General features: G+C 42.1%; 1 protein-coding gene across 1 annotated transcript; it reads right to left on the bottom strand.

Moving 5' to 3' along the window:
• Nucleotides 1-22,591: 22,591 nt before the first annotated feature.
• On the bottom strand, nucleotides 22,592-24,722 carry LYK5 (Protein kinase superfamily protein). Its single transcript, XM_078587925.1, has 2 exons — nucleotides 23,188-24,722; nucleotides 22,592-23,098 (listed from the first exon to the last, which is right to left on the bottom strand). The coding sequence occupies exons 1-2, from the start codon at nucleotides 24,684-24,686 to the stop codon at nucleotides 22,699-22,701; spliced, it is 1,899 nt and encodes a 632-aa protein (XP_078444051.1). The 5' UTR covers nucleotides 24,687-24,722; the 3' UTR covers nucleotides 22,592-22,698.
• Between the last annotated feature and the right edge of the window lie 354 nt (nucleotides 24,723-25,076).

Here is a 25,076-nt window from a genome sequence, read left to right as displayed (position 1 = left end):
ACTTAGTGTCCAACTTTAAACCCATCTAACTCTTTCCAAAGTCAAGAATGATACAATTCAAATTTATTTGTTTTTGTAAGGATTTTATCAATGATTATATGTTTAACAAAAGCTCAAAATCAGTATAAAAAATATGCTAAAAATGATAAACTTATCACAAGATCGAGGATGTGCGAAGTTGGGATCCCAGCCTTCTTTTATTTGAATCTTGAAATACCCTGCACCAAAAACATGATTCCAAATTCTATGGACTTGGATTGATGTTAGCTACAAATAATCTCTTCAAAGGATGCTCAAAAACTGATGCAACACGGACGGCGGGGATCGACGGCGCGCGTTGCAACACAGGACGGCGAAGAACAACACGCGGTTTGACGAGGAATGCAGGATGCTCGTTTATGCAGAAAATAACGAGAAGTACGACAATTAACTGAAATAGGACGAAGCACTGAAAGAGTTCCCATACGTGTTTCGTACGACCCAACTCCCAATAACCCGATAGATCAATCGAAGGAGCCGTCGAAGCGGGCATCCACGATCCAACTATGTATCCCGGAAACAAGATATCGAGCTAAAAGGATGAACGGAGATAACTACCCAAACCCCAAACAAACGAGAAACGGCAAAGGACGAGATCCGAGGATAGAGCATGTGAGAGAATATTGCTAGAAATAATAACGTGCGAGTAGGGTTCGTGGCGTGGCCTGCGGACGGGGGTCCGCTAGTCGCCGTGGTCGCAGCCGAGTCGTAAATGGCGTGACGGTCCGGTCCGAGTTGGAAGTGATCGGCCGATGATGTCAGAGCGATGAGGAGCAGGAACGTCGGCGATGTCCGGTCCAGCTCGGAGGGCTTCGGCGGGCGCCAGGTGCGTGTTCGACTCGCCGGAGGTGGCACCAAGGCTGGACAGCGGCCGCGGCGAGGGTCGCGACTGGCGGCGGGTGGCGTTGGCCCCCGACGGGGGCAGGCGTTTCCCCGGGATCGTCCACTACGAAGCAGCGGCGGCTTGGGGGAGCACAGAAGGGTGAAGCCGGCATGGCCACGGATCAGCGAGGCCGGATCGCCGGCGGCGCTCGGCGGTGCTCGGCGGGCCCGGGGTGCCGGTCGGGGAAGCCGGTGGGGCTGCGGGCAGAACCGTCTTCCCCCTCGGATGGAGGGCGCGCGGGCGAGCGAGGCCTGTGCGTCGGCGGGGCTCGGTGAGTGGCGCGGGACGGCGCAGGCGGCCAGCGCAACCACGGTGGCAGCGCGCGGCTGAACGGCAGCGGCGGCAGGTCGCCGGGGGGCGTCCTTGGTCGTGGCAGACCCGGATGGGCGGCGCGGGTGGCGCGGTCGACGGCAGCCTGAGGCGGCGACCGCGGCGGCCACGGCGCGTGCTGTCGGTGTTGGCGGCGAGAGATGGGCGTCGTCGGCGGCAGCTGAGGCGAGCTGCGGCGCGCGGCGGCGCCGGCGCGCGATGGCGGCGGTGATGAGAGGTGGCGAGTGGCGCTGGCGCTGGCGGCGGCGGCGGCGGCGGCGGCAGCTCACTGAAGCCCTAACGCATTCTCCTCTTGCCCTTTTTGTTGTCTTGACGGGAATACCCTTTTGGTTCAACGTTTTTACCTCGGCATGCCCTTACTTGAATCCGAGTCAGACTGAGTTAACTCAGTGTGACTCGCCGGACTTAAATTCGGGTCGGACTGAGTTGACTCTTCGCCCGAAACCGGTCAGGCGCGCCGAGTCAACTCAGCGTCTAACCCGGCTCGACCGTGCCCCGCGCCTAGGTCGTTTGGTAGTGGCGGCTGGCGGCCTGAAGGGCACCCTGTCGGGCGTCAGGGAAGATTCTGCAGGGCCGTCAACTGGCGGTCGGCTTGCCGGAAGCTTGGTTCCTGCGTCGGTCAGTGGCGAGCGACCGGTGGCGGACGACAAGCAACGACGACCGACGATGAGGTGCGACGGTGGATGCTCTGAACAGTGACGGTGAAGGACAAGGGCGACGACAGTGGCGGGCTGCAGGCGACGACAGCGGGCGCTCTCTCTCCCCCCCTCTTCAAGGAAACTCCATGCTGGCAACTATGATAACTCTTTCATTTTAAGAAAGTTCTCCTCCTTCCTCTAGGGCTTCTCTTCCCCTTTTATAGTGGGAGAGAGGGGAACCTAGGGGAGGCCCGTAATTAGGGACAACCCCCTTATCGGGCCATAAATGATAGTTCGGAGTACGACAGAAGGGCCAATACACGGAGGCCCTCCCCAAACAAAACACAACGAAAAAAGTTCAGAAAATGCAAGGAAAATAGAATTGGGGACACCTTCTCGTCATGTCGTGTACTTGAACTCCGGGTTCTTCTCGTCAGCTCGAGCTTCTCGACGTGGCTGGGGACGTGCTGGCGCGGGTTGACTCGGCTTTTCCGGATGCAGATGGTCCCCCATCAAAAACTTCTTAAAAATTGCTCCAAAAATTGAGAGAGCTCTCTAGCTTTTGGACTTCGATTTTTAAAGAGCACGAGGAATAAGGTTTGTGATGGAGAGCGCCAACCTGGGATCGCCACCATGTCTTTGATGATGGAAATATATGTGGCTGGCAAGCCAATCACACATTCCACATCTCGTTCCATATTCATTAATAGAACATATTCATTATAGTGCACGTGTGATGCGTTTAATGAAGTATATGAATACATGATCGGACTTAGTGAATTATGAGGAGATCGTAATACGGAGATCACTAGTCTTTAAGCATGTGTTCTAAACATTCGTATTCAAAGGATACTCGAGAAGGACATCAAAGTATCTGGATAGATAGCACTATCTAGCCTCACTCATATGATGAGTATGGCCGGTCCCGTAGCCATTGGTGTGGCGACACTAAGGTATATAATGGGTGCTCTTTAGTGGAAAGAGTTCACGGAATTGATCCGTACGAATCCCTGAATTATTATACCGAACTGTCAATCAGGTTGATTCACGTCACGGTTGTGTAAGTGGTCCTTAGACCTGAGACACCAAAGACGTCTTGTGGACAGACGGTTGTACTTTGGCTATGGCCAACGAGTCTCTAATCATGGGATTCTAAACGGTCTTAGTTCGGGTGCATCAAGAAGTACACGAAGGCGATTAAGTGTTCAAGATGGGATCGTCCACCCTCGGTATAAGAGGTGAGATCTCAAGGAAGACGATGCAACAAAGTCCTTGGCCAAGGCAGTGAAATATCGGAGAAGAGTTTTCCAATGATTTCCAAATGCATCAGTACTGACTCGGATGATCAATTAGGGTTTGAAAATTGACCATACCCTAAGTCATCCAAGGAGCGTCAAGTGGATGAGGGATTATACATACACGTTGACTGATGACTAACAGTTTCCATTAGTGAGTCGATACACACTCTGTTGTATCTTCTAGGACACGAGGTGTAGTTTGGCAGCCCATGTGTCGGAGTCTCGACGTATCGATTGGGTTAAATCGATCCGACGTTAATTAATCTATATGATGATATAGTTAATTAATTTGGAAGGACAATAAAGGTTATTGGGCCGCTGGAGTCGTTAACTAGACTGATACATGGGTGTAGAGGGTCACGCGCAAATGGTCTTTTGGACTTTGGAAGATATACTTAAGTTTTGGGGGTTTTTATGAAAAATACCCACTTAGTATAAATAGGGGAAGGCCTCGAACAAATTCACCCAGGCCAGAATTGTTCAAGGGCCTTTCCCCTTCTTCTGCACTCTCCCACACCCCCTCTCCATCCCTGATGTGATCCGGACGACGTAACGACACCGACGGAGAAATAACGGGGCTCGTCAACGAGAAGGAGGAGATCCGACGTGCTGAGGACCACATGGATATGTCTGGAGGCTACACACTTGAGCAGCTCAACTCGTCTCGCTCCGGGATTAAAGAAATCACAAGTGAGATTTGTGCAAAGGTACTTCGTTCAATGATTTTTTTTTTAGGCCGTTCGATTTTCAAAAAGTCTTTTGTTGTGCATCGTTTTGATTTGTTCATCCAGATCTTGGTCTCTAGAACCCAACAGGTGATTCATCAGCTCCACAACTAATGATGTTACTTCAGTTATTGGCAATTTCTTCGCCGAGCACACAAAGTCAGTTTCCTGGCATAGTGGCCCAACAATGCCCAGATATATGTCTATCAACTCCCAGTCTTCCTGACATAGGCCGTAATCTCTGGTGGTCGTGGAAAGGAACCGCATAGCCATGTGGTCCAGGTCCAGGGCATCTTTCTTACCATAAGCACGCTCTAACATTGTGAAAGTGTAGTTCCAGCGCATTGGGCAATCCATCTTTATCTTGTTCGAATCTGGCAAATCAAACATCTTGCACATATTAACATATTTTTCCATACGCTGTGTGGATCCCTGAATGGCATTCACAATGGCTCTCACGCGTGAAACAGCTTCCCCCAAAGGTGAAACTAGTGCCGCAATATCTTCCTCGGCATTTGAATCAGTTGGGTCTTCCATGTCCAATAGTGTTATTAGGCAAAGATCTCGAACACGTAGCAAATTAGTTGTATGGGTTTCTGGATTGCAAATGACTTTGAGTCCAGCCTAAACTATGAAGTTCAGTACATTGGCAAAGCATGATTTATGTCGTTCCATGGTGAATTAGGGGTTTACTGTCTTCAATTGATCCACAATGGAAGCAATCATTGTTCTGTTGTTGGACGCATTGTCCGTGGTGATGGCACATATCTTCGACTCAATGCCGTAATGATATGCAACTTCCACAATGATCTCTAAGTTTGAGCTGCTATGGGGTCCCTTGATCTGTCGCAGTCCTAGAAGAAGCTCACATAGCTTCCAATCGTTGTCGATCTCGTGGGCTGTGATTCCTAAAAGGGTGATGTTGTTTTGGGATGTCCAAGCATCCATAGTAAGTGATACGCTGGAGACATCTGCAAACATGTCCACCAGCTTCCCTTCGACATCAGTATATATCCTTTCAGCCGTCGCCTTCACTGCATCCGGACCAGGGATGTCCCCCACCATCTGTGTCCCATAGAACCACAGTCTTCGGAAAGACTTCTTCTTCACAAGACGCCAAGGAAGATCGTTTGTAGTTTGTAGTAACTTACGTGAGAGTAACGAACTCTTCTTCTTCACAAGACTAACAAACTCTTCTTTTGTATGCTCCATGGTGATGCCACGTAAGTATAACTTACATGAGAGTAGTTTGTAGTGGAGAATGTTTCTCTGTTTCAGCTTGCGTCCCCTAATTTCATCGTGCAATTTGTGGTCCACCTTCTCTAGATGTCTCCAAAATATATTTGTGCTCTTGTCTTTATTCTTCCTGATGACGACCTTATGGATGGGGTTCTCTGCTTGACATAGAGTGCACTGATACTCGTCTGGGCCAACTTCAACAAAATATCCAAATTATGTCTTCTGCTAGGAGTTGATAGGTTGTCATCAACCTCGACTGCGATGCAATCTGCGGACATCGACAGTGTAGCCGTAGCCGTCGATTTTGGGGTAGTAGAAGAAGTGGATTCCATTACTCTACCTGGGCAGTTAACAAGACACAATAATTTATAAAATACGTGTCAGTTACAATAACGATTAAATTAAGTAAATAATTGCAATCACATGAAATCTTGCATATATTTTCCTCATACAGAAATACATTTCCCATTACCATGGTTGCTTCATCAACATTTACAGAAATCCCTAGAAATCCTTACCCAAATTCAAACGCCGCAATCAATAAAGTCAAATAATTTATTCAAGGAAAAAATTCATACAGCCGCAATCCATCAAACGCAGTAACAGAACAAAAATATTTGAACAAATTAATCATTATATCGTTATCCCAGGAGGTAACTTAATTTAAAACAAACAAAGCTCACCCCACATACAAACCACCATAGACCATGCGGACAAACAAAGAACGCAAAGAAGAATGTGTATACATGATTACAATTGAATAGGTCTCCACGTGAAGTTTGATCTCAATTGAATAGGTCTCCAGAGGATCAAAATCTGGGCTATGCTCACCTTCAATTCTCCGTTCACAGAAAGAAGAAATGGAAAGATAAACCATAAGTAGATAGAGAGGTCACCCCTAACAGAAACTTGGGATGTAGTGAAAAGGTTGATCAATCGAGTCAGTCTCTCTCTCAATGGAAAATTTTAAAAATGTTTCAAAGATACGAAAGGGGTAGTGAGACAAACGTAATATATGTAACTATTAATGATTGACTCAACCACATTTTAGAGGCAGTTAGACAGAGAAAATTTGATCAGTTTAGTAAGCTAAATAATTAATCAGGAAAAATCCATAGAGGATAAATCTCGGGCCGCCAGTGTGTCCAACATTCCACCCGCAGAAAGAGAGAGAGAGAGAGAGAGAGAGAGAGAGAGAGAGATGTAGATAGAGGGAAAGAGATAAAGATAGAGAGAAGAGCGAACGCTAGAGAAGGAGAGGAGAAATGCTAGACAGAGGAAAACCCATTCACTTCAACAACAACTGTAGTCTTCCCCGTTACTGGAGATATTTAAAGAAATAGGAGTCTTAAATGTTTTAACTAACTAAGCATGGGAGCTTACCAACCGGTAAGGCCCCCGTGAAGAGTCATAACTCCTAACTCTGACCATATGCGACGTATGCATCACATGCAATACGTCAACTCCCACAGGGTTAAGAAGATTCAACTCCGTTGAAGAAGAGAGTGGCTTCAGCGCAGCTTAGTTCTGAACATGTCATGGTCGTTACTCGACTAGCCACTCATTGCCATCGTTATCCGCGAAGGGGGCTGTAATTGTACATGAACCCGTGATGACGTAGTCGCCGCGAAAAGGTTGGACTACCATAGCTCGTACTTGGACAATCATCTCCTAAGAAAAGTTATGGGCTTCCCAAAAAGCTCAATCTTTGAAAAAAAATTTGGGTACCTTCTAAGGGGGATCCGGAACCCCGAAAAGGAAGGGTCGTAGGCAGGAGAGAAGGCGGTGTGCACTTTCAATGATTAGCGCGTGCTGCCAGGGCGTGCAATGTGGAGGTGGGACCGTTGAGGACATAAGGAAAATTTCAGCCGGTGGCTTCGATGAAGGCTTCGGGGGGTCGGAGTCCGAATCCGAGGTAATGTCGATGACGTCTTCATTTGGGTGATGATAGGCCAGGCGTTGGAGGAGCAAACGAACACTACGGCACAAAACACGTTGACTACGACGCAGGGTATCCTCGCATGACTCGGCATGATGCTGGGGTGTGAATGATGATCAAGGCATAGATGTTGGTGTAGCATGCGACTCCCCTGTACCTGCAGAGTACTCGTCCCACAAATGTGGAGCAAGTGTTAAAACATCAGCCGTAAATGGTGTGGAGAGACTGGATGCGTTCGACTAACGATTCCACCGTAAACAATGGCCTGCCCAGCGGCTCAAAATAACGAGTGGGCTGCTTCGAGCACCCTACTTACCTGGAGGGGGTCTACATGCATGTGGGGGGAGACAGGAGAGTGGACATCATAATTTGTGGTAGCGGGGGCCTGCGTGTGTGCGGCTCCCACCCAACTCAAAACAAAACCATTGAAGTGTAATTCATAAATTTAAAATTTATGGGTTTACTTTCGTCTATTCATATGACGGAGAGTTAATACTTTTGAGAGAAGAGGCGATTGGGAGGGAGAGAGTAGTTAGATACTTCTTCTACCACTAGGAATCTAAATATAGTTTCCCTCTTCGATCAGAGAGAAAGAAGGTATTGATACTTCTTTTGTAGGGGGAATAATATTTTATTACCCGAACATATATATAAAAAGATATGCCGAGGCCATTAGTAAGGATTTCATGAGATCATATAGTATAACAGACTAATTTTGGTGAATCTGATGAGCAGGAGAGCCATCCATTGGATGAAGTGTTGGAGCTACTAAGAACTTCCAAGGAGGGCTTTCTTCGGAGGACGCCGAGGCCAGGATGGGACTGTTTGGCCCCAACAAGCTAGAGGAGAAGCCTGTGAGTTCTCCCCCCTTTGAAAATTTGACTCATGGCTACAATCTTGGATTTATTAGACAGAGAGAGATTGCGTTCTAGAGAGAAGATTTTGAAGTGTGTATTAGTCGCTCGCCCTTGGAGATGAACGGGTAGGAAATTAGGTGCAGATGTAATGTTGAGACAGAGATGAAGAAAAAGGTAGAGAATCTTTAGAGAAGATGGATATGTAGAGAGTGGAAAGAAAAGATAGAATGATGAAGAAAGAGGGAGAATGAGGGAGAAAGAGGAGAGAGTGGATAGACTGATGAAAAAAGAGAGGGATGAGATGGAGAAAGAGGAGAGAGCGGATAGAATGATGAAAAAAGAGAGGGATGAGATGGAGAAAGAGGAGAGAGAAGATAGATTAATGAAGAATGAGGGAGAAAGAGGAGAGAGAAGATACAATGGTGAAGAAAGAGGGAGAAAGAGGAGAGAGAAGATAGATTAATGAAGAGAGAAAGAGGAGAGAAAAGATAGAATGATGAAGGAAGAGGGATAAAGAGGAGAAGATAGAATGATGAAGAAAGAGGGAGAAAGACGAGAGAGAAGATAGAATGATGAAGAAAGAGAAGAGAGAGAAGAGACAAAGAAAGAGGAGAGAGATCAATGTCCTAATTAACAAGGAAACAAGACATAGAGAGTGCGTGAGTCAGTAAAAAGTGCAAGGAAATGCGTGAATCAATATCGAAAGCGGTAGTTCTAGAGGGAGAAATAAACCTCAACTCGGCATTGATAATCAACCCATAAGTCGAGAAAATAAGCAACCATTCTAGGCTATGTTGGCCCATTTTTCTGGCGAACGTAGGAGAACAATAGATTTACTAACTGAGAGCACAGCTTCTGGAAAATGAACGTGTTACACAACAATAAGGTGTTACGCACGACACAAAGGTGATGATCACGACACAAATGTCATTGAAAGAGAAAGAGATGCTAACATACCTCGACGTCAAAGAAGCGGCGGAGGAGCAGTCTGCGCCTGGTGGGAGACTTCATGTTTCAAAATAAGATGCCTGATGAGAGTTCCCGAGTTCAGACTTCAGAGTTCTTCCTTCTTCCTTCAGAGTTCCATCAGATGCCCTAAATCTGCCAAGAGCGGGAGAGTGGAGACTTCAAAGGAAAGCCCTAAATCTGGTGCGGGAGAATTCTTATGATTAAAATACTTTCCTACATTATTTTTTTCGTCCGGGACGAAGGACGGGATGATTTTGGGCCTGAACGGGAGGAAAAATCGTCCCGACATTACTGGATGGGATGGTTTTTTTGTCGACGGACAAAAAAACGTCCCGTCCTTCATCCTTATGCTAACAAAGGATGTATGACGGGATGAAATTCTTCCCAAACTGTCCCTTTCCAGTCCCGTCCACGTCCCTGAACTATACATAGAATTCCATGCTAGCCACATTGATTTCCATTGTGAGTGTCATCTACAACCTGGCATACTCATTTGAGCATCAGAAATTTCATGTGCTTCATAATGTTATCAACAACTTTAGACTACTGATTAATTCTGCTAAACATTTGTTCTCTGAATTTGCCATATGTCAAAATCTCATAACATACCATTTACTTCATATTAGGGATGGTCATGCAGTCCAGACCGATTTTTTTGGCTGCTGTGCAAATTTTTAGATCGTACGAAAGGGGTAGTTCAATGACCGGTGAAAATGTTTGCAATAAAATTGTATCACACGTTGCACAAATTTACACAAATTTGGACAAAAGATTCTGATGAGAGATGGAGAGGGGAGAGAGAGAGCCAGAGAGAGAGGAAAATGATAAAGAAATAGAGAGCCAGAGAGTACCGAGCTGCATACTCAAGAGAAAGAGGGAAGAATGAGTGGAGAGAGAGAGAATAGCGAGAAAGAGAGAGAAGAGAGATAGAGAGAGAGGAAGATATAGAAGTATGACAGAGAGCGAGAAAGAGAATAGAGAGAGGATAGAGAAAGAGTGACAAAGGGAGATGAGAGATAGAGGTTGAGAGAGTGAGAAAATGCAATAGATAGAGAGATGGAAGAGCAATAAAAAGAGAAAGAAGAGCACGAGAGAGAGAGCATGAGAGAGAAAGTGGGAGAGAGAGAACAGTGCAAGAGAGAAAGAGGGAAGGAGGGAGAGAGAAAGAGAAAAGCGCGAGAGAGAAAGAGGGAAGGAGAGAGAAGAGTCCTAGAGAGAAAGAGGGAGAGAGAGGAATGAGAGAGACAGAGGGCAAGGGTGGAACGAGCGAGAGAAGAGCAAGGAATGAGAGAGATAGAGGGAGAGAGTGGAATGAGAGATAGAAAGACGAGCAAGGAACTAGAGAGAGAGAGAGAGACCAAAAAAAGAGCAAGGAATGAGAGACAAAAGAAGAGACTGGAACAAGAGAGAGAGAGAAGAATGTGAGAAACGAAGAGGGAAAGAGAGTCACTATCGCATTTGAAAAGCCTTAAAAACAATTGCACATAATCGAACATGCCCATGGTCAATGTGCGGTCCAAAAAATTGAATCAGACCACACATTGCACTGCTTTCATACCAGTCACACAAAAGGACTATCCCTACTTCATATGTTCATTTTGTTGGGTCCTACAGGCCTTAATTTGGATGAACATAATTTTCCTTACAGCAAAAGAGTTATAATGGAATTGTAACAACATCAACAAAATCATGAAACAAATAACCTCGTCACGGATCACATCTATGATTTCTTCGATCCTCGAATGATTCATGAGGAGCATCTCCTGTGTGAAGTCTCTAGAAGTATACAAGTGATCCTCCACACATCAAATCTCCTCCTCCACCTCGATGAGCTACATTTAACCCTTCGTCACAATCGTTTCATTGTCTTGAACGCATCGAGAATGAAGAGGAGCTATCAGGACAAGGGAGAAGAAGTGGAAGGACCCTGAACAATTCTAGCCTTGATAAATTTAGTTCAAGGCCTTTCTGTATTTATACTAAGTGGATATTTTTCATAAAACCCCCCAAACTTAAAGTATATCTTCTGACGTCCAAAAAACCATTTGCATGTGACCCTCTAGGCCCATGTATCAGTCTAGTTAATGATTCTAGTGGCCAATTCATGAGTGAGGCTCATCATATGAGGCTAGATAGTGATATTCTATTTGGATATTTCAATGTCCTTCTCGAGTATCCTTAGAATAGGAATATTATCAACTCATTATGATTCTTTAAGCATGATGATGTATTCATGGACTTCATTATAAGGATCACACATGCACTATAACAAAAATGTTCTATTAATGAACATGTAGTGAGATATGGAATATGTGATTGGTTTGCCGGACACATATATTTCCATCATATTTCTCTACTAAACCTCTAGAAGCAGTTCTTGCTGGTCTAGGGGGACTGTCTCTGGCTCTCTCTAAACTTTATTTTATATTTGATGTAATATTTGTTGAAAATTATTGGAAATATACTTGGTTTTATGTATTTAAGAAGAAGGGTGATATTTTCTCGTTCTTTACTGTTTTCCAAAAACACAATGAAAATTTCCAATCATATTGGGATGGAGAGTATCAAAGTCTCCGCTCATATTTTGGAACTCAAGGCATCGATCATCGTATTTTTTTTCATGTATCCAAGTATTTGTATTTTCTTTAACAGTGCTTCCAAAGACCCATTGTCTCACGGCCATGCAAACCAAGCTTGATGCATTCTGAAGGAATGAAACCTGGTGCTTAGTCACCGCCACATAAATTATCATGGGGTTGGTTGTAAATGAGTATACAAACTCAATTACAAGTCTAATGCAGAGGTCAACAGGTACAATGCATGTCTAGTATCTGAACAGGTACAACAGCTGAAGGCTACATTTAAAGGGGCTGACTCACCAAAACCTTTCACCATGTCATGAAACATACAACTATTGATCTCCTCCTCTCCATTGCCATCTGTTGTAGCAGGAAACTCCACCAATTAGATGTCTCCAATGCATTTTGAAGTTTTTTATGGCATAAGATAGAGATCCAATGTAAAATGAACTTTTTTTAGCTTTTCCTGCATTAAATTCAATAGCTACTACCTAAAACTATTTATAACATGAGTTTTACTCATGATTTATGGACAGGGCTGTCGGAAGTCCCAGAATGTACTACTTTAATTAGACTCCCCAGAGTCAACTCCCCTTTTACTCCTTCCAAATTTTATCTCTGAATATTAGGAATTTGATTGTTTTATAATTAAAGTCCCTATGTAACCTATCTCTACCCATAATATCATGAAATCCCATTCATCTTCAGCTTAAATTTGACATTCAAAAAAAATATAAAAACCATCAAGTGTAATTTTAAAATATTATTAATTTTTTCTCTTATTTCTTATACTTCCAATCACAAATTAAACTCTGAGTTTTGGTGATAACTGCCTCTAAATGGATCGACCTGTTTCTGGTCCTATGCTTTCTATATTTCTACAAAGGTAAATTCATAAATTTAATTTAATGGGCCTAAATTCCAAAGACACAATTATCTCAAGTTTATATAAGGGTTATCAAATTCCCATTCTTAACATTTTATCTTAAGTTGGGAGTGGGTGTTGTCCATTCCCAGCTTGCCAATAAGTCAGCAAAGCATCGGCAATGTGATAAACTCAATTTTTAGGTTATTAATTTATGTCATTGGTGTTTTTTATTTTAATCAATCAATCATTAAAACAATGAATTCATCTAAAAAACTATTTATTGAGATCATTAGGCATTGTCTCCACAGGGAATGTGATTAGGTTACAAAGGTAATAGTTGCAAAGGTAATAGTTTTTATGTAATGAGATTGCGCCAATTAATATGAAGGACGGCAGATAGGACCTAGGGCTAGAGGATATAATGGAATATGTCTATATTTATACATATACGATGGAGCCCAAAAGAACGTGATGAGATAAGGTGGATAAAGTGACAGAGGTAAGAGTAAATTAAAATTAGGGTTCAAGGCTTAAGCAAAGATGAGATGATGAGGCAACATGACAATAATGGGTTTTGAGGTGATTATGATAATAAAATGAGAGGTGAAGATAGGAGGAAATGAATCTAACCTAATAATTATGATAAAGAAGTAAAAGTGATAACGCTTACTTTTGGTCCTTATGTCTGCCGTGACCAGAGTGCTTTGTTGATATCACAAGACCTCTTCACTTGCCCAGAAAGTTTCTGCACAACCAGCCTTGTAGATCTTCTGGTATGAAAGCCTTGAAGTTGGGTTAACGTTGAACATTTATTTAATTACATTTTTATCTTCCTCATCAAGTCACATCTAGAGCTTTTATCCTTTGCCTTAATGAAACTCCTCTGATCATTGGCTTTAATTTGCCCTTTTATTCTCAATTGACAGCTCCACTTTTGTTATATGGATCCATTTTTTCCATGTGTATCTAGAAGTATAAGAGAAAAATAATTATGACAGGGAACTGCATTATTTTGCACCACATCTCAAGTGTATTCCTTGTGAATTAATGGCACACCACCATAGGTACTCTTAAAATAACATAAAGCAAAAAATGAGCTTAATAAATAGGCATGTCTGGCATCCAATAAGTTAAAATGTGCCCCTTCATTAAGCTTTTCTCATTCGTTGATTAAAATGTTACACACATTGCCGCATGTACCTACCACACTTTTTACTTTATAAGCTTGAGTAAACCTTAAAAATAATCATTCAACTCCTGACATGTAAACCATTTTATCATTCACGACACGGGCACTAACATGTTTTTAATGTAACTTGTTTCTATTTTCCCTGTCAGCCCTATAGAGAAAAATAAAAGTTGCGTCAGCATATGATTGGCCATTATAGAATCACAATTTCCTGTGCCATAATGACATATTTTCAATGATTGAATGTGCCAATATTTTCACAGTGGAGAATGATGATGGTCACTATTTGATGAACCAAATGGCAACACTGTGCCAATATTTTGTTCACTGTGGCATGAAGAAAATTATGTTCAGATATTCCTAATTAAATTCATAAAATAATAAAAATAATAATAAAATGAAATATATGCTTTGGAAAATTAATACTATACTGTCAGAGAATACAAAAACAATTCCAATTTTTTTTTTTTCAGGATTTGGATAATAAATCCCCTAAAAACATCATAAATTTTAAAATACCATTTTAAAAATAAATTTAATCGTTTTACACTTGATAGTATGCATCTATAATCAGTTTAATGTGAATCAACATGTAAATGTAGAGATATTAACCCAAAATTTAGAACATTATCACTATGCAATCCTTTAGTATGCATATCCACATATTAATCTGTAGATTGGATATATGTCATTTCAGTATTCCACATTCCAACTTTTATTTAATAAAGTATATATCAACGTCAACATATGGGGTTCAATTTTGATGAAATGATTATTGTGCAATCTCAATAGCAGAATGATTATCATGCACTAATATATCTAGATCTGCTAGCTGAATTTGGAGGTCCTACAGGATTTCCTAATCAAGAGTATTTCATGCACACCCTGTGCTAGAGCTATAACTTCAGCCTTTGCACTAGATATTTAGACAAAACCCTACAATTTTATTTTCTATGTAATCATCTTCCCTTAGAGAAAAAATCAATCAATTTTGGTGGAGCAATAACAAAATGATTATCACACAGTATCTTTAGCAGCTTGACTAGCTGCCTTTGGAGATCCTACAGGATGTTACTAATCAAGAGAGCATCATACACGCCCAGTTCTAGAGCTATAACTTCAGCTGCAGCACTAGATCTTTAGACTAAACCCTTCTACTTTACATCTAGGTAATTAAGTTCCCTCCATGAAAATAGAAATAACTTAGGCTAGAGCACCAATATGAGGATGTTCCGAACATAATCTGTGTCAACTTAATTTCAAGATTTGCATGGCATGTTTGTGTAAAGATGATCCTATATTGAGGTGTTCCTTTTATGTATCTGAGTATCCAACATGCTAGTGTTGATGATTGTCTGTTGTATCTTGTATTAATTGACTTCCGTATCCAACTATAAATGCAATTTAAGGTGGAGGGTGAGATGTATAAAATATTTTCCCAAGTAATCTTTGATATTTTCCTTTGACATTTTGAAGACTCTCCATATCCAGTCCCAATTTAGAATCTAGGTCTACTAGGGTAGGGATATGTTTGCATCCTAAGCGGCCAGTATCCTTTAGCTATCAAAAGTAAATCATAGTTGGGTCAGCACAATGCTATCATAAGAATCTGTCATTTAATTCTCATAAAATAGTTGAGTTTTCCTGGCATCTTGATGTCATTTCTTTGGATACTCAGTCTTGAAGTTATTTAATTTTGCCATTATTGTTATTGATAAATGATCATATCATCTACATACACAAAAAAAATATCAAAAATGAATTCAATACGCTTGATACAAATATTATGATCAGCATTTGCCTGTGTAAATCACATGATACACATTCCCTTGGTCAGTTCCCTTATCCAGGCCTGAGAGACTGCTTGTACCCATAGAAATCAGTCTGTCGTTTACAAGCCATGGCCTCGTTTGGAGTGGTCTTATATCCAGGAACTTGCATATAAATTTCTTCTTGTATTTTTACATGTAGATATGTGTTTACCCTCCAAATGATGCAATTTTCAATTCTTGATAGCAGCTAAATTAACCAAGATTCTTATGATATTGATTTTTTTTAATGTAGATAATGTTTAATTATTGCCTTATCCAGATACTTTGTTTCCATATGCCCTTTACTAAAGATTTTATACTCATTTCTCCCTTCTAGAAGAGGAACTAATAACCATGTATGTTTATTCTAGAGTGCTATCATCTTCTGTTCCATCACTCTTTTCTGAGTTGAGTCTGATAAGGTCTCAAAGAACATTGGAGGAAGCCAAATTGATCCCGCATTATATAAAAATTCTTGATAGGGAACTGATAGGCTCTCTATCAAAACACAATTGTTCATCTGGAAGCTTTATTTGGTGTCTCAGATCTAAGGACCAAGTACACAACTGTGAAATGAATCAACCTGACTGATTTTAGGTATGATATAATGTCATCATATTGTCTCCAAATTAATGGCACTATGATCAGGCATGCTCGTCATATGTGAAGTGTCTGTAACTCTTGATTGGAATTTTGTTCGAGAGGAGCTCAAGCCATCTAGCCCCCCTTGTTGCTTCAAGCACATCACCATGCAGTAAGTTATGTGCTTCTCCTCAATGATAAGCCTAGTCCTCCACTAGGACACATTGTTCATGATATTGTGTCTGTTCAATGAAAAATAGATCATGTGTATTAGAATTGTGCAATCAACTAACATAAATAATATTGTCTCCAAATTTATTGGAGTAATTTCTTGGCTCCATTTTTCTCCAAATTTATTGGCTGATAAATATGACACATCAAATTCTTCCTCAAATGTTTCTATGCCAAGAATGTCAATAACTATATATCCAGAAATACAAGATGAATTATCATTAGCCTTAAGTAATTTATTTTCCATTGTATAATTTTTTTTTATTTTGCATCATATGATCAGTCGCCCCGGATTCGAGAATCTACAGTTCTCTAGCTTTTTATTTTACACCCATAGGGAACAATCCATATCCCATATTGAATGTTTTTCTAAAGACACTAGTATACACAAAGCAGTGAGTACGAGGTGTTGATGTATGATACTTTATAAGGAATCCATGAAATACATGGTTTTAATCAATACATCCACTCCATTTTATGCCTTAGCTTTTATACCTCTTCTTTTGAGGCAGAAGTAGAGGAGCAAATCATTGAAGGGGACCCACCAAGGGACAGTCCTGCAACTTTTGGGCTGCAGCAAAATCGTACAAGGAAAGACTTTTTTTGTACAAATTATGTTTCACCTTGTGATTTTCATCAATTGAATTTGGTGTGATCAGGTCATCTACAGAGAGAGCAACATAGAGTAACTAGGGGACCAATGCTTGGAGACAGACCAAATAGGCTCCTGTACTTTGGATGTTGTGGAGTTCGATCATTATACACCTTAAAAAGGTTATGCCCTTGGAAATGACAGTGTATCTATTCTAGCGTGTGGAGTTTTATTAACATATTTTAACTTATTCTCTTCTTTTAGTATCATGCTGAAAGCTTATATGAATGTACAGAGTCAATTGAGTATCATGTTAATAAAACTTATATTTAGTATCATGTTGATTAGAAAGATATTCATATATTAAACTGAGGCTCTAACTAAAATACAAACTTGTGAGAATGATCCTCAACCATATTTTTGGCTCCTTTCATTCATGATTTTGCTCTGGATGAAAGAGATACAATTTTCCTCATATAGTTTCAAATGCAGGTCCACATTCTAAGGTACTTATATTGCCTTGTAACGATGAAAATTATTTAAGGATGACAATATAGCTATGTTACTTTCTCATTTTGGTAAGATACATTTTATCCTCCCTATCCCATGATTCTCAACTAGAAGGGACTCATAATTAAGTTCAGTCACTATATTCTGGATTGATCCTCACAGCAAGCTATGATGAAGGTGTTGAGGTTTTTGTGTTTTAATGTACATTAAATTAAAATAGTAATCATGACTTTATAAATTAATAAGTTCCTTGAAGTTAAAGGTTTTTAAAGGTTTTTGAATGCTTTAAAAAAAATGTTTTAAAATATTAAGAGCTATTAATATAATTTTTAAAGAAATTGTTAAAATATTCTGTATAATTAAAAATGCTTTTTAAATATTCTGAAAATGTTTTTAAATGTTTTAAAAATGTTTTAAATAATATAAAGGGCGTTTTAGGTTTTAAAGTGTCTTTAAAACATTGATTTATATTTTAAAATGTCAAAAAATAATAATAAAAAAATTAAAAGAAATTTTATTGAATGAGAAATGGTTTTTTAATCATTTTTTTTGGATTTAGTTTGGGTTATAAAGGGCCCAATAAGGCCTAAATGGGCGGAGCCCATTAGCCTTAGTGACGGACCCGACGGGCCGACTTAACCAGTTAAGTCCGCGGTCGGGTCCGCAGTAGAAAGTTTAAATAAAGAAAAAAAACGGGGCGGGCGGGATTCGAACCCGCGACCTCCGCCCTGGCAACGTGGCGCTTGACCAGTGCACCACGTGTGCACTTTAATAAAATAAAATTTCTATATTTAAGTCACTTCAGATCCGATAAATCGAATTAGGAAATTCGATTTATTCCAAAGGTCGGGTCCGACGGTTGACTTTCCAAAATTCATTTGTCATTTCTAAAAATCATATTTTTTCTGACTTTTGGAATTCCTATATTAAACCTAACTACTTTAATTAGCACTAATTACTATAATTAATTTTTTAATTAAGGAAACTTTCTATAAAACTTTGAAAGATCATAAAAAATTACTTACAGCTCCTTTTGAGCTCGAATTTTTTTAAAAATTCTCAGAAAATTACAATCTACCACTCTAGCCCTATAAATACCCCTTCAGAGCAAGGGTTGAGGTATCCACTTTGAAAACCATCTCTCTTGAGCTCCTCTTTGAAGAAGAAAGTGCTCCCTCTTGTGAAGTTCTTCCCCTTCAATCAGTGTGCTTGTGCTTCTCGACTCTCAAGGGAAGTTTTTCATTTTCATCATTCATTCATTTACTGAATAGGGTGATAGTTTCCTCCACAATCATTTAGTGGTGATTTTTATGAGATTTTGTGAAGGATAGTGAAGGGATTGATATTATTTTTGAAAGTGATTAAGAGGAATTGATTTGTTGATCTTGAAAGTACTTATGAGACAGGTTTTCAGAATTGATCTTGATATCACATTTGAATCTTAGTGTGTTTGATCATCCATACATCATTGAGAGCGGTGATTGACCTTTGATCAATCACGGGGAGCGGTATATCGTTTCTTCCACTAATCTAAACAGGTGTTGAAGATCGAGAAGGCAAGGAGGTGACGTTGGTGGCACCAAGGACGTGACGGTGACGAGGGAAGTGGACGTACGAGGAAGAGCTCGTGACAGTCTACCCGAAGCCGATTCGGGGGTGAAGCTCGTGCACCCAAGGACGTGACGTACCATCGGAAGACTCCTCTGCAGAGGCAACTCGGTGAGTTGGGTTAGTGTGCCTTGCAAGGGAGGATCCTTAGTAAGGTTATCCTGAGTCCTAATTTGGACTCGAAGGGGGGGGGGCCTTGGATTGACTCAATCACTAGCGGATCGAGGAACCAAGTAAATCTTATGTTCGAGAGAAAGAAGGTGAGCGATAATCCAAGGAATCTTAAAAGTAATTTAGGCAAATTAAAAGTAGATAAGCTAATTCACCACCCCCTCTTAGCTTCCAACATAAGGCATCAGCTTTGACCCAATTATGCCATAAGGATACAGAAATAAGATGGGGTTGTATCTGATGAGCGTTCCATCTTTCACATATTTTTCCAATTGAAATGATTTGGGTCTTTCAGCCAACATGCTTCAGGAGTTTAAGGAAGCTCAGATACATTTTTTCATATTCTAAGGCTGAGGTAACTGGTGTGGAAGACATCTTTGAAATGTATGTCATTGTCGAGACTTGGGCGAGAATACAGAATACGGGCCATCACTTCACAACAGGATTTCAAGAAAAAATGAGATGGACAATACAATATCAGAAAATAATGTAGCAGATAATAAAGCCCTTCTAGTTGAATCAACCATGAAATGAGTAGTAAACTATGTCATTTATTTAATAGGGCCTTCAATCAAGCATGTTGTGGGAATAGCACTAGCTCTTCTTGCAATTAATACTTCAATCAAACATGTACTGGGCATTCCCTGCCATGAAGAGTTAAGACCACAAGATCTAGGTCCACAGATTTTTCTTTGTAGAGTAAAAAAGAGAGGATATCAATGTCTTAGATGGTCACCTAAAAAGAAGTATTGATCCCCTTGTCTAGGTCATCATGATTCGCATACTCTTGATTCAGCTGACAGTAGAAAAAACACTTAAAGGCACACATGTTGGGGCACAGATACAATTTATAAAGTAGAGATACACGTAACTTTATTATTCCAGGCACAAATTCGTGGAAAACCCAACAATAGAAGTTCATTTGATCACAACCTCAAAAAGAGAAATTTTGAGAGAATAATTAGAGACAGAGTGGAGAGTGAAAAAAAGGCAAAACATCCATATGTTTATTTAGGGCAGTACACTTGAAGCAAGCTACCAAGCCTTGGCAGCTTTTGGCCAGAGGGTAGACAGCCCATCAGCTGTGGCTATCAACCAAGAAGTTGGGGCCACTAATCACTGGAGATCAAGCAGGCATGTCATCAAGGTAATAACATAAGTCCAACACGCCTGTAGCAAGCACACTCAGCCCACTAGTCCCAATGAGCCCAACCGTAGAGACCTGAATAGGTGATTATGGAACCCGCATGTGTGGCAGATAGATTTATTTTAAGTTCAAATATACTTCAATTTGAAATTTACATGGGATCTTTTTAATTTTATTTGATATGGGATTTTCCCTAATTTTAGTGCATTGCATATAGTGCCAAAGGGGGACGAGAAATGGTCTGGATGTTAGAGAATAAGTTACAAGATATTGATCGGGCTTCAAGCAGACCCAACAGAATCCTGCATCGTAATAGGCCAACTTTAAAATACAACTATATAATCTCTATTGTATGATCTTCCTAATTAAGATAAAATGGTGATATTAATAAACCAAATTTGTGACTTCAATTTCTTTTGAAGACTCACTATCTGTCAAAGATCGTTGATAAGGATGGCCGGGCACACAAATGTTGAATCAAAGGCAAACATCAACTGACATGGATGGAGGCTGACAATTATGGGGTACACCAAATTTAAAGGGGTTCACGTCTATGATTTAATTGTATGTGTTGGCCCTTTCACTCAGAGAGATCGATAGCCAAGCATAAAGGCATCCTCCTCCACCTTTGGTCCTTAACCCCTTCGCCCAATTAACCATTTTTTATGAGGGAATCATGGTGATACAATCGTGTAGTGACCAGAGGAATCCCTTGTAGCTTCCCAATTGATTAACGATGTGTAGGGATCTACCTATGATTTCCAAAAATAGTTTTTCTCATATTTCAAAGTATCTTTTGTCATAGTAAAGAGAGATGGCGGAAGACTCTTTCTGAATTAGGGGGAATAATTATGAATTTGTGGTGGTTTGGCAAGTTGAAAATGATGTCGGAGGAGCTCCAGGAATACAAGGATATGCTCCAGTGTGCAGGAAACAAAGCTGAGAAGCATTCTAACATTAAGAGGCAGTGGTTGGAGCCTTTTTTGTAAACTTCATAAAATCAGGTTGATCATGGTTCATGATTTTGATATGGATGATTATTATTTTTTATTCTAGTTAAAAACCATTCTGAATTAGATCAATAGGTTTTAGAATCTAGTTTTTATGAATTTCCATTGAGGCATTTCATCGAATACCCTATGTAAATCTGAAATTCCAAGAATTTATTCATATTTTCTCTTCCATCTTGTATTAAAAGTACTATAATTAATAATCTAACTCTATAATTTTTCCTATATTCACTTGGACTCTAACTAATCTTCCATCCTCACCTTCCATTTATACACAAGCATTGAGTTCCCTTTTTTGTCTCTCTTGTCATTCAAACTAGTCTCTCTATTTCATTTCTCTTACATTATAGTAAAAAATATAAATAGCTTTTATATTATCATTATAAATTGATATCCATATTATTGTAATATAATAGGTTCTTCTCTTAACTCCTGTCATTTACCTCTATTGTAAAAATAGTAGTACTATTTTCTTTTCACCTATCTGCATCACAAACTATCACACACTGTTAAGTCATCTTCACCTATCTCTTGGCCTAACTATTCCTACCTTTATTTCTTTGATAGCCTTATCACATTTATCATAACTGTCTAAATCAGCTTCAATAACTTTATAGCTACTTATGACGAAATATCGTTTTTGAAAAAAAGGGTGAAAGGTTGCTCCATGGGGTTGTTTGGCCATTAGGTTCTAACCCTGATATTACAGTGGACCCTTCCTAAAGTAGGTAAGAATGATGTTGAACATGTGAAGGATCTCAATTATTGATGTTAGTTGTTGTCTAGTCAACTATTTCTGTATGAGTAACTCATACATCGCCTTGCCACAACAGCTGTGATTAAACTCTTACCCAATCCATCCACATCTCACATGACAATTCCTATGTGTATTCTAATTCAGTTAAAATATGTATCAAGGTTTGCTCATCTCTACATTATTGTATATCAACTTTGCTTGATAAAAAAATCAACATTTTATATCAATGAAATGAACCGACCCAGAAATCCTTGAGGGCACATGCGCAGAGGGAGGCACATGTGGACCCGTAATGAAAGTTAGGGGGGAAACTGTGACCATATGCTCTTGTGTTTAATTCCCACAATAAATGATAATGAAATGCTTCAACTTAGTCAGTATTCTACGCCCAGTAAATGAGAAGATGAGGGAGAAGATAGTAAAGGGTTCCTACGGTCGCGAGTTGAAGGTGAATGGTCGGAGGAAGGGTTGTATAGAGGAGGCAAGGATCAACCAGGGACGAGCAGCCTGAAGACGCAGAAACCATATAAACATATATCTACATATCATAGATGACAGTGGGAGGTACTCCCAAAGGTTTTTTAAAGAATTTGAAACTTTTCATTAAAATAAAATGGAGTGATTGGTAATAGTTTATGATTGATAATTACTCATGTCCTATATCATGGAGGATATCAATATACATGTGACATCCGTCCCAGAACACTAATACTACTACTACAACTACTACCGATGTTCTGAGGCGGAATCAGAATGAGAAATCTCGGCAGGGTCCCAGTCAAGAGAGCTCGAGAGAATGGCGGTAAGCGCCACGAGCAGCTCCCCGGAGCTCGGCCTCGAGTTGTAGTCATCGGCCACGCAGCGCGCCGCGAGCTGCGCCATGGCGAAGACCAGCTCAAAGGGAAATTCACCTCCCAGCCCAGGGTCCACAAACCGGGTCACCTTCTCCCTTGTATCCTCCCCTTCCACCACCTTCCTCACCGTCACCGTCAGCCGCTCCTCCTTCTTCTCCTCCGCCTCCGCCGCCGACTTCCCGGAGACAAGCTCTATCAGCACCACCCCGAAGGCGAACACGTCAAGCTTGGCGGAGACCAGCCCGTGATCTAGATACTCCGGCGCGAGGTACCTGTCAGTTTAAGAGGAAAAGTAGCGTCCTTGCTATCAGCTATAGCTTTTAACACAGTCAGTAACAGCTCGAGTCTAAACAGGACCCACCCCCTCGTCCCGATGACATGGGTCGTGAGCTCGGCCGGGCCGCCGCCGCGCTCCACCGGCCGGGCCATGGCGAAGTTCCCCAGCTTCGCCCTCAATTCCCCGGTCACGAGCACGTGGCTGCTCGTCACGTTCATGTGCACCACGGCCGGTCTCACGCCGCTGTGCAGGTAGTTGAGCGCGTCGGCCACGTCACACGCAATTCTCACCCTCCTGCACCAGTCCAGACGATGACGATGACGATGACGATGGAGGAGGTCACCGAGGGAACCGAGCTCGGCGAACTCGTAGACGAGGAAGGCGTCGGCGGGACGGCGACAGAAGCCCGAGAGACGGATGACGTTGGCGTGGTTGATCTGGTTGAGGATGACGATTTCGTTCTGGACGTCGGCCTTCGTCCGCTTGACGGCGCCGATGACGGCCCGGTAGACGGATGACGAATTGATCCTGTTCTCTTCGGAGAAGGAATTGGTGGCCTTCTCCAGCTCCTCGAATTTGTACATGATCATGGCGGATCCGATCATGGCGTGGCGGATCTTCTCCTCCAGAGGGGGCTCAGAGGGAATTGCCTTCTTCTTGATCTTGATCTTGATCTTCTCCTTCTCGCCATGGCCACGGCGCCGCTTGCGGAAGATCAAGAACCAGAGAATCAACACGGCGAACCCTAGAACGACCGTGGCCGAAGCTCCGATCGCAATTCCGAGGATCGTCGGCTTCCGCCGGCTGGATTTCTCCGGCGGCGGAGGCGGCGGCGGAGGCGGCGGACTCGGCGGAGGAGAGATCAGATCTTCCGCGGAAGGCTCGGATTGAAGAGGGATCAAGAGACTGTTGAAAGGGTAGATCGTATCGGTAGAATTCAGCGAATTGGCGTCAAGAACAGCCCTAGGATCGACTCCGAAAGCCGCGGCGATCTGATCTATGGTGTCCCCTTGTGCGATCAGATAGGTGAGCAAGAACTTGAATCCCGCGGCGCGCTGATCCTTGCTAGGGCAAGCGCAGCGGAGGGGCACGAGGAGGTTGATCCCGCGGTAGAGATCGCGGCTGTCGTGGCTAGGGTTTTGCGCCATGAGCGCCTGGCAGGTGGTGAGACCTTGGAAGGTGTCGTTGGCGATGGAGAGGTAGATCTCGTCATCGGATCGGACGATGTAGGAGGTGTTGGATTGGTAGAATCGGGAATTGGAGCAGGAGCAGGTGATGGGGGCGATGGCGCCATTGATGGAGGCGATGGAGATGGGATCGGAGGAGAGGAGGCGAGCGATTTGGGAGGGGGATTGGGCGATCGAACGAGGGCGGAAGAAGAGGAAGGCCGGGCAGGAGCGGAGATCGCGGGAAGAACAGGCGTAGCCCAGCGCGGAGGAGGCGTTGGTGCCGTAGCAGTCGAATTGCTTGTTGGCGATGAAGGGCTGGCGAGCTTCCGCGAGCTCGAAGAAGAAGACGGCCATGGCGATGGCCATGGCGACGAGCTTGCCGGTGGAGAAGATGGGAGAGAGATCGGTCGCCATGGAAGACTGCTCGAGGAAGAAGAAGAAGAAGAAGAAGATGGGTGGAGACTTGAGAGGAAGAGTTGTATTATATATGATGAGGGGAGTTGACGGGAAGTCAATGGAGAGAGGGATAGAGAGTGGGAGGAGAGAGAGATGCAGGGAAAGAGATGGGTGGGTGGATGGGTGGACTATGAGTATAGTGCAGGGACGCCGACGGGACGAAAATCGGGACGGAAATTTGTCCTGAGACCAATGGACGGGATAGTTTTCGTCTACTCGGATGGAAAAACCGTCCCGTCGGATGGTCTTGGACGAAAAAACCGTCCCGTCCGTGTCCCTGGACTGATTCTGGACAATCTTTGTTCCGTCCCCCCACCCATAGACCATCCATCATATATACCATCCATC

This window comes from Wolffia australiana, chromosome 15 (assembly GCF_029677425.1).
Source record: "Wolffia australiana isolate 7733 chromosome 15, ASM2967742v1".
Lineage (NCBI taxonomy): Eukaryota > Viridiplantae > Streptophyta > Magnoliopsida > Alismatales > Araceae > Wolffia > Wolffia australiana.
This window is presented reverse-complemented; position numbering and strand designations above follow the sequence as displayed.

Excerpts from the sequence above, each read along its gene's own strand:
- LYK5 (XM_078587925.1), bottom strand. The coding sequence starts at position 24,686 with ATGGCGACCGATCTCTCTCCCATCTTCTCCACCGGCAAGCTCGTCGCC. Across the intron at positions 23,099-23,187 it reads CATGTCATCGGGACGAGGGG|GTACCTCGCGCCGGAGTATC; the intron begins GTGGGTCCTGTT and ends TTAAACTGACAG.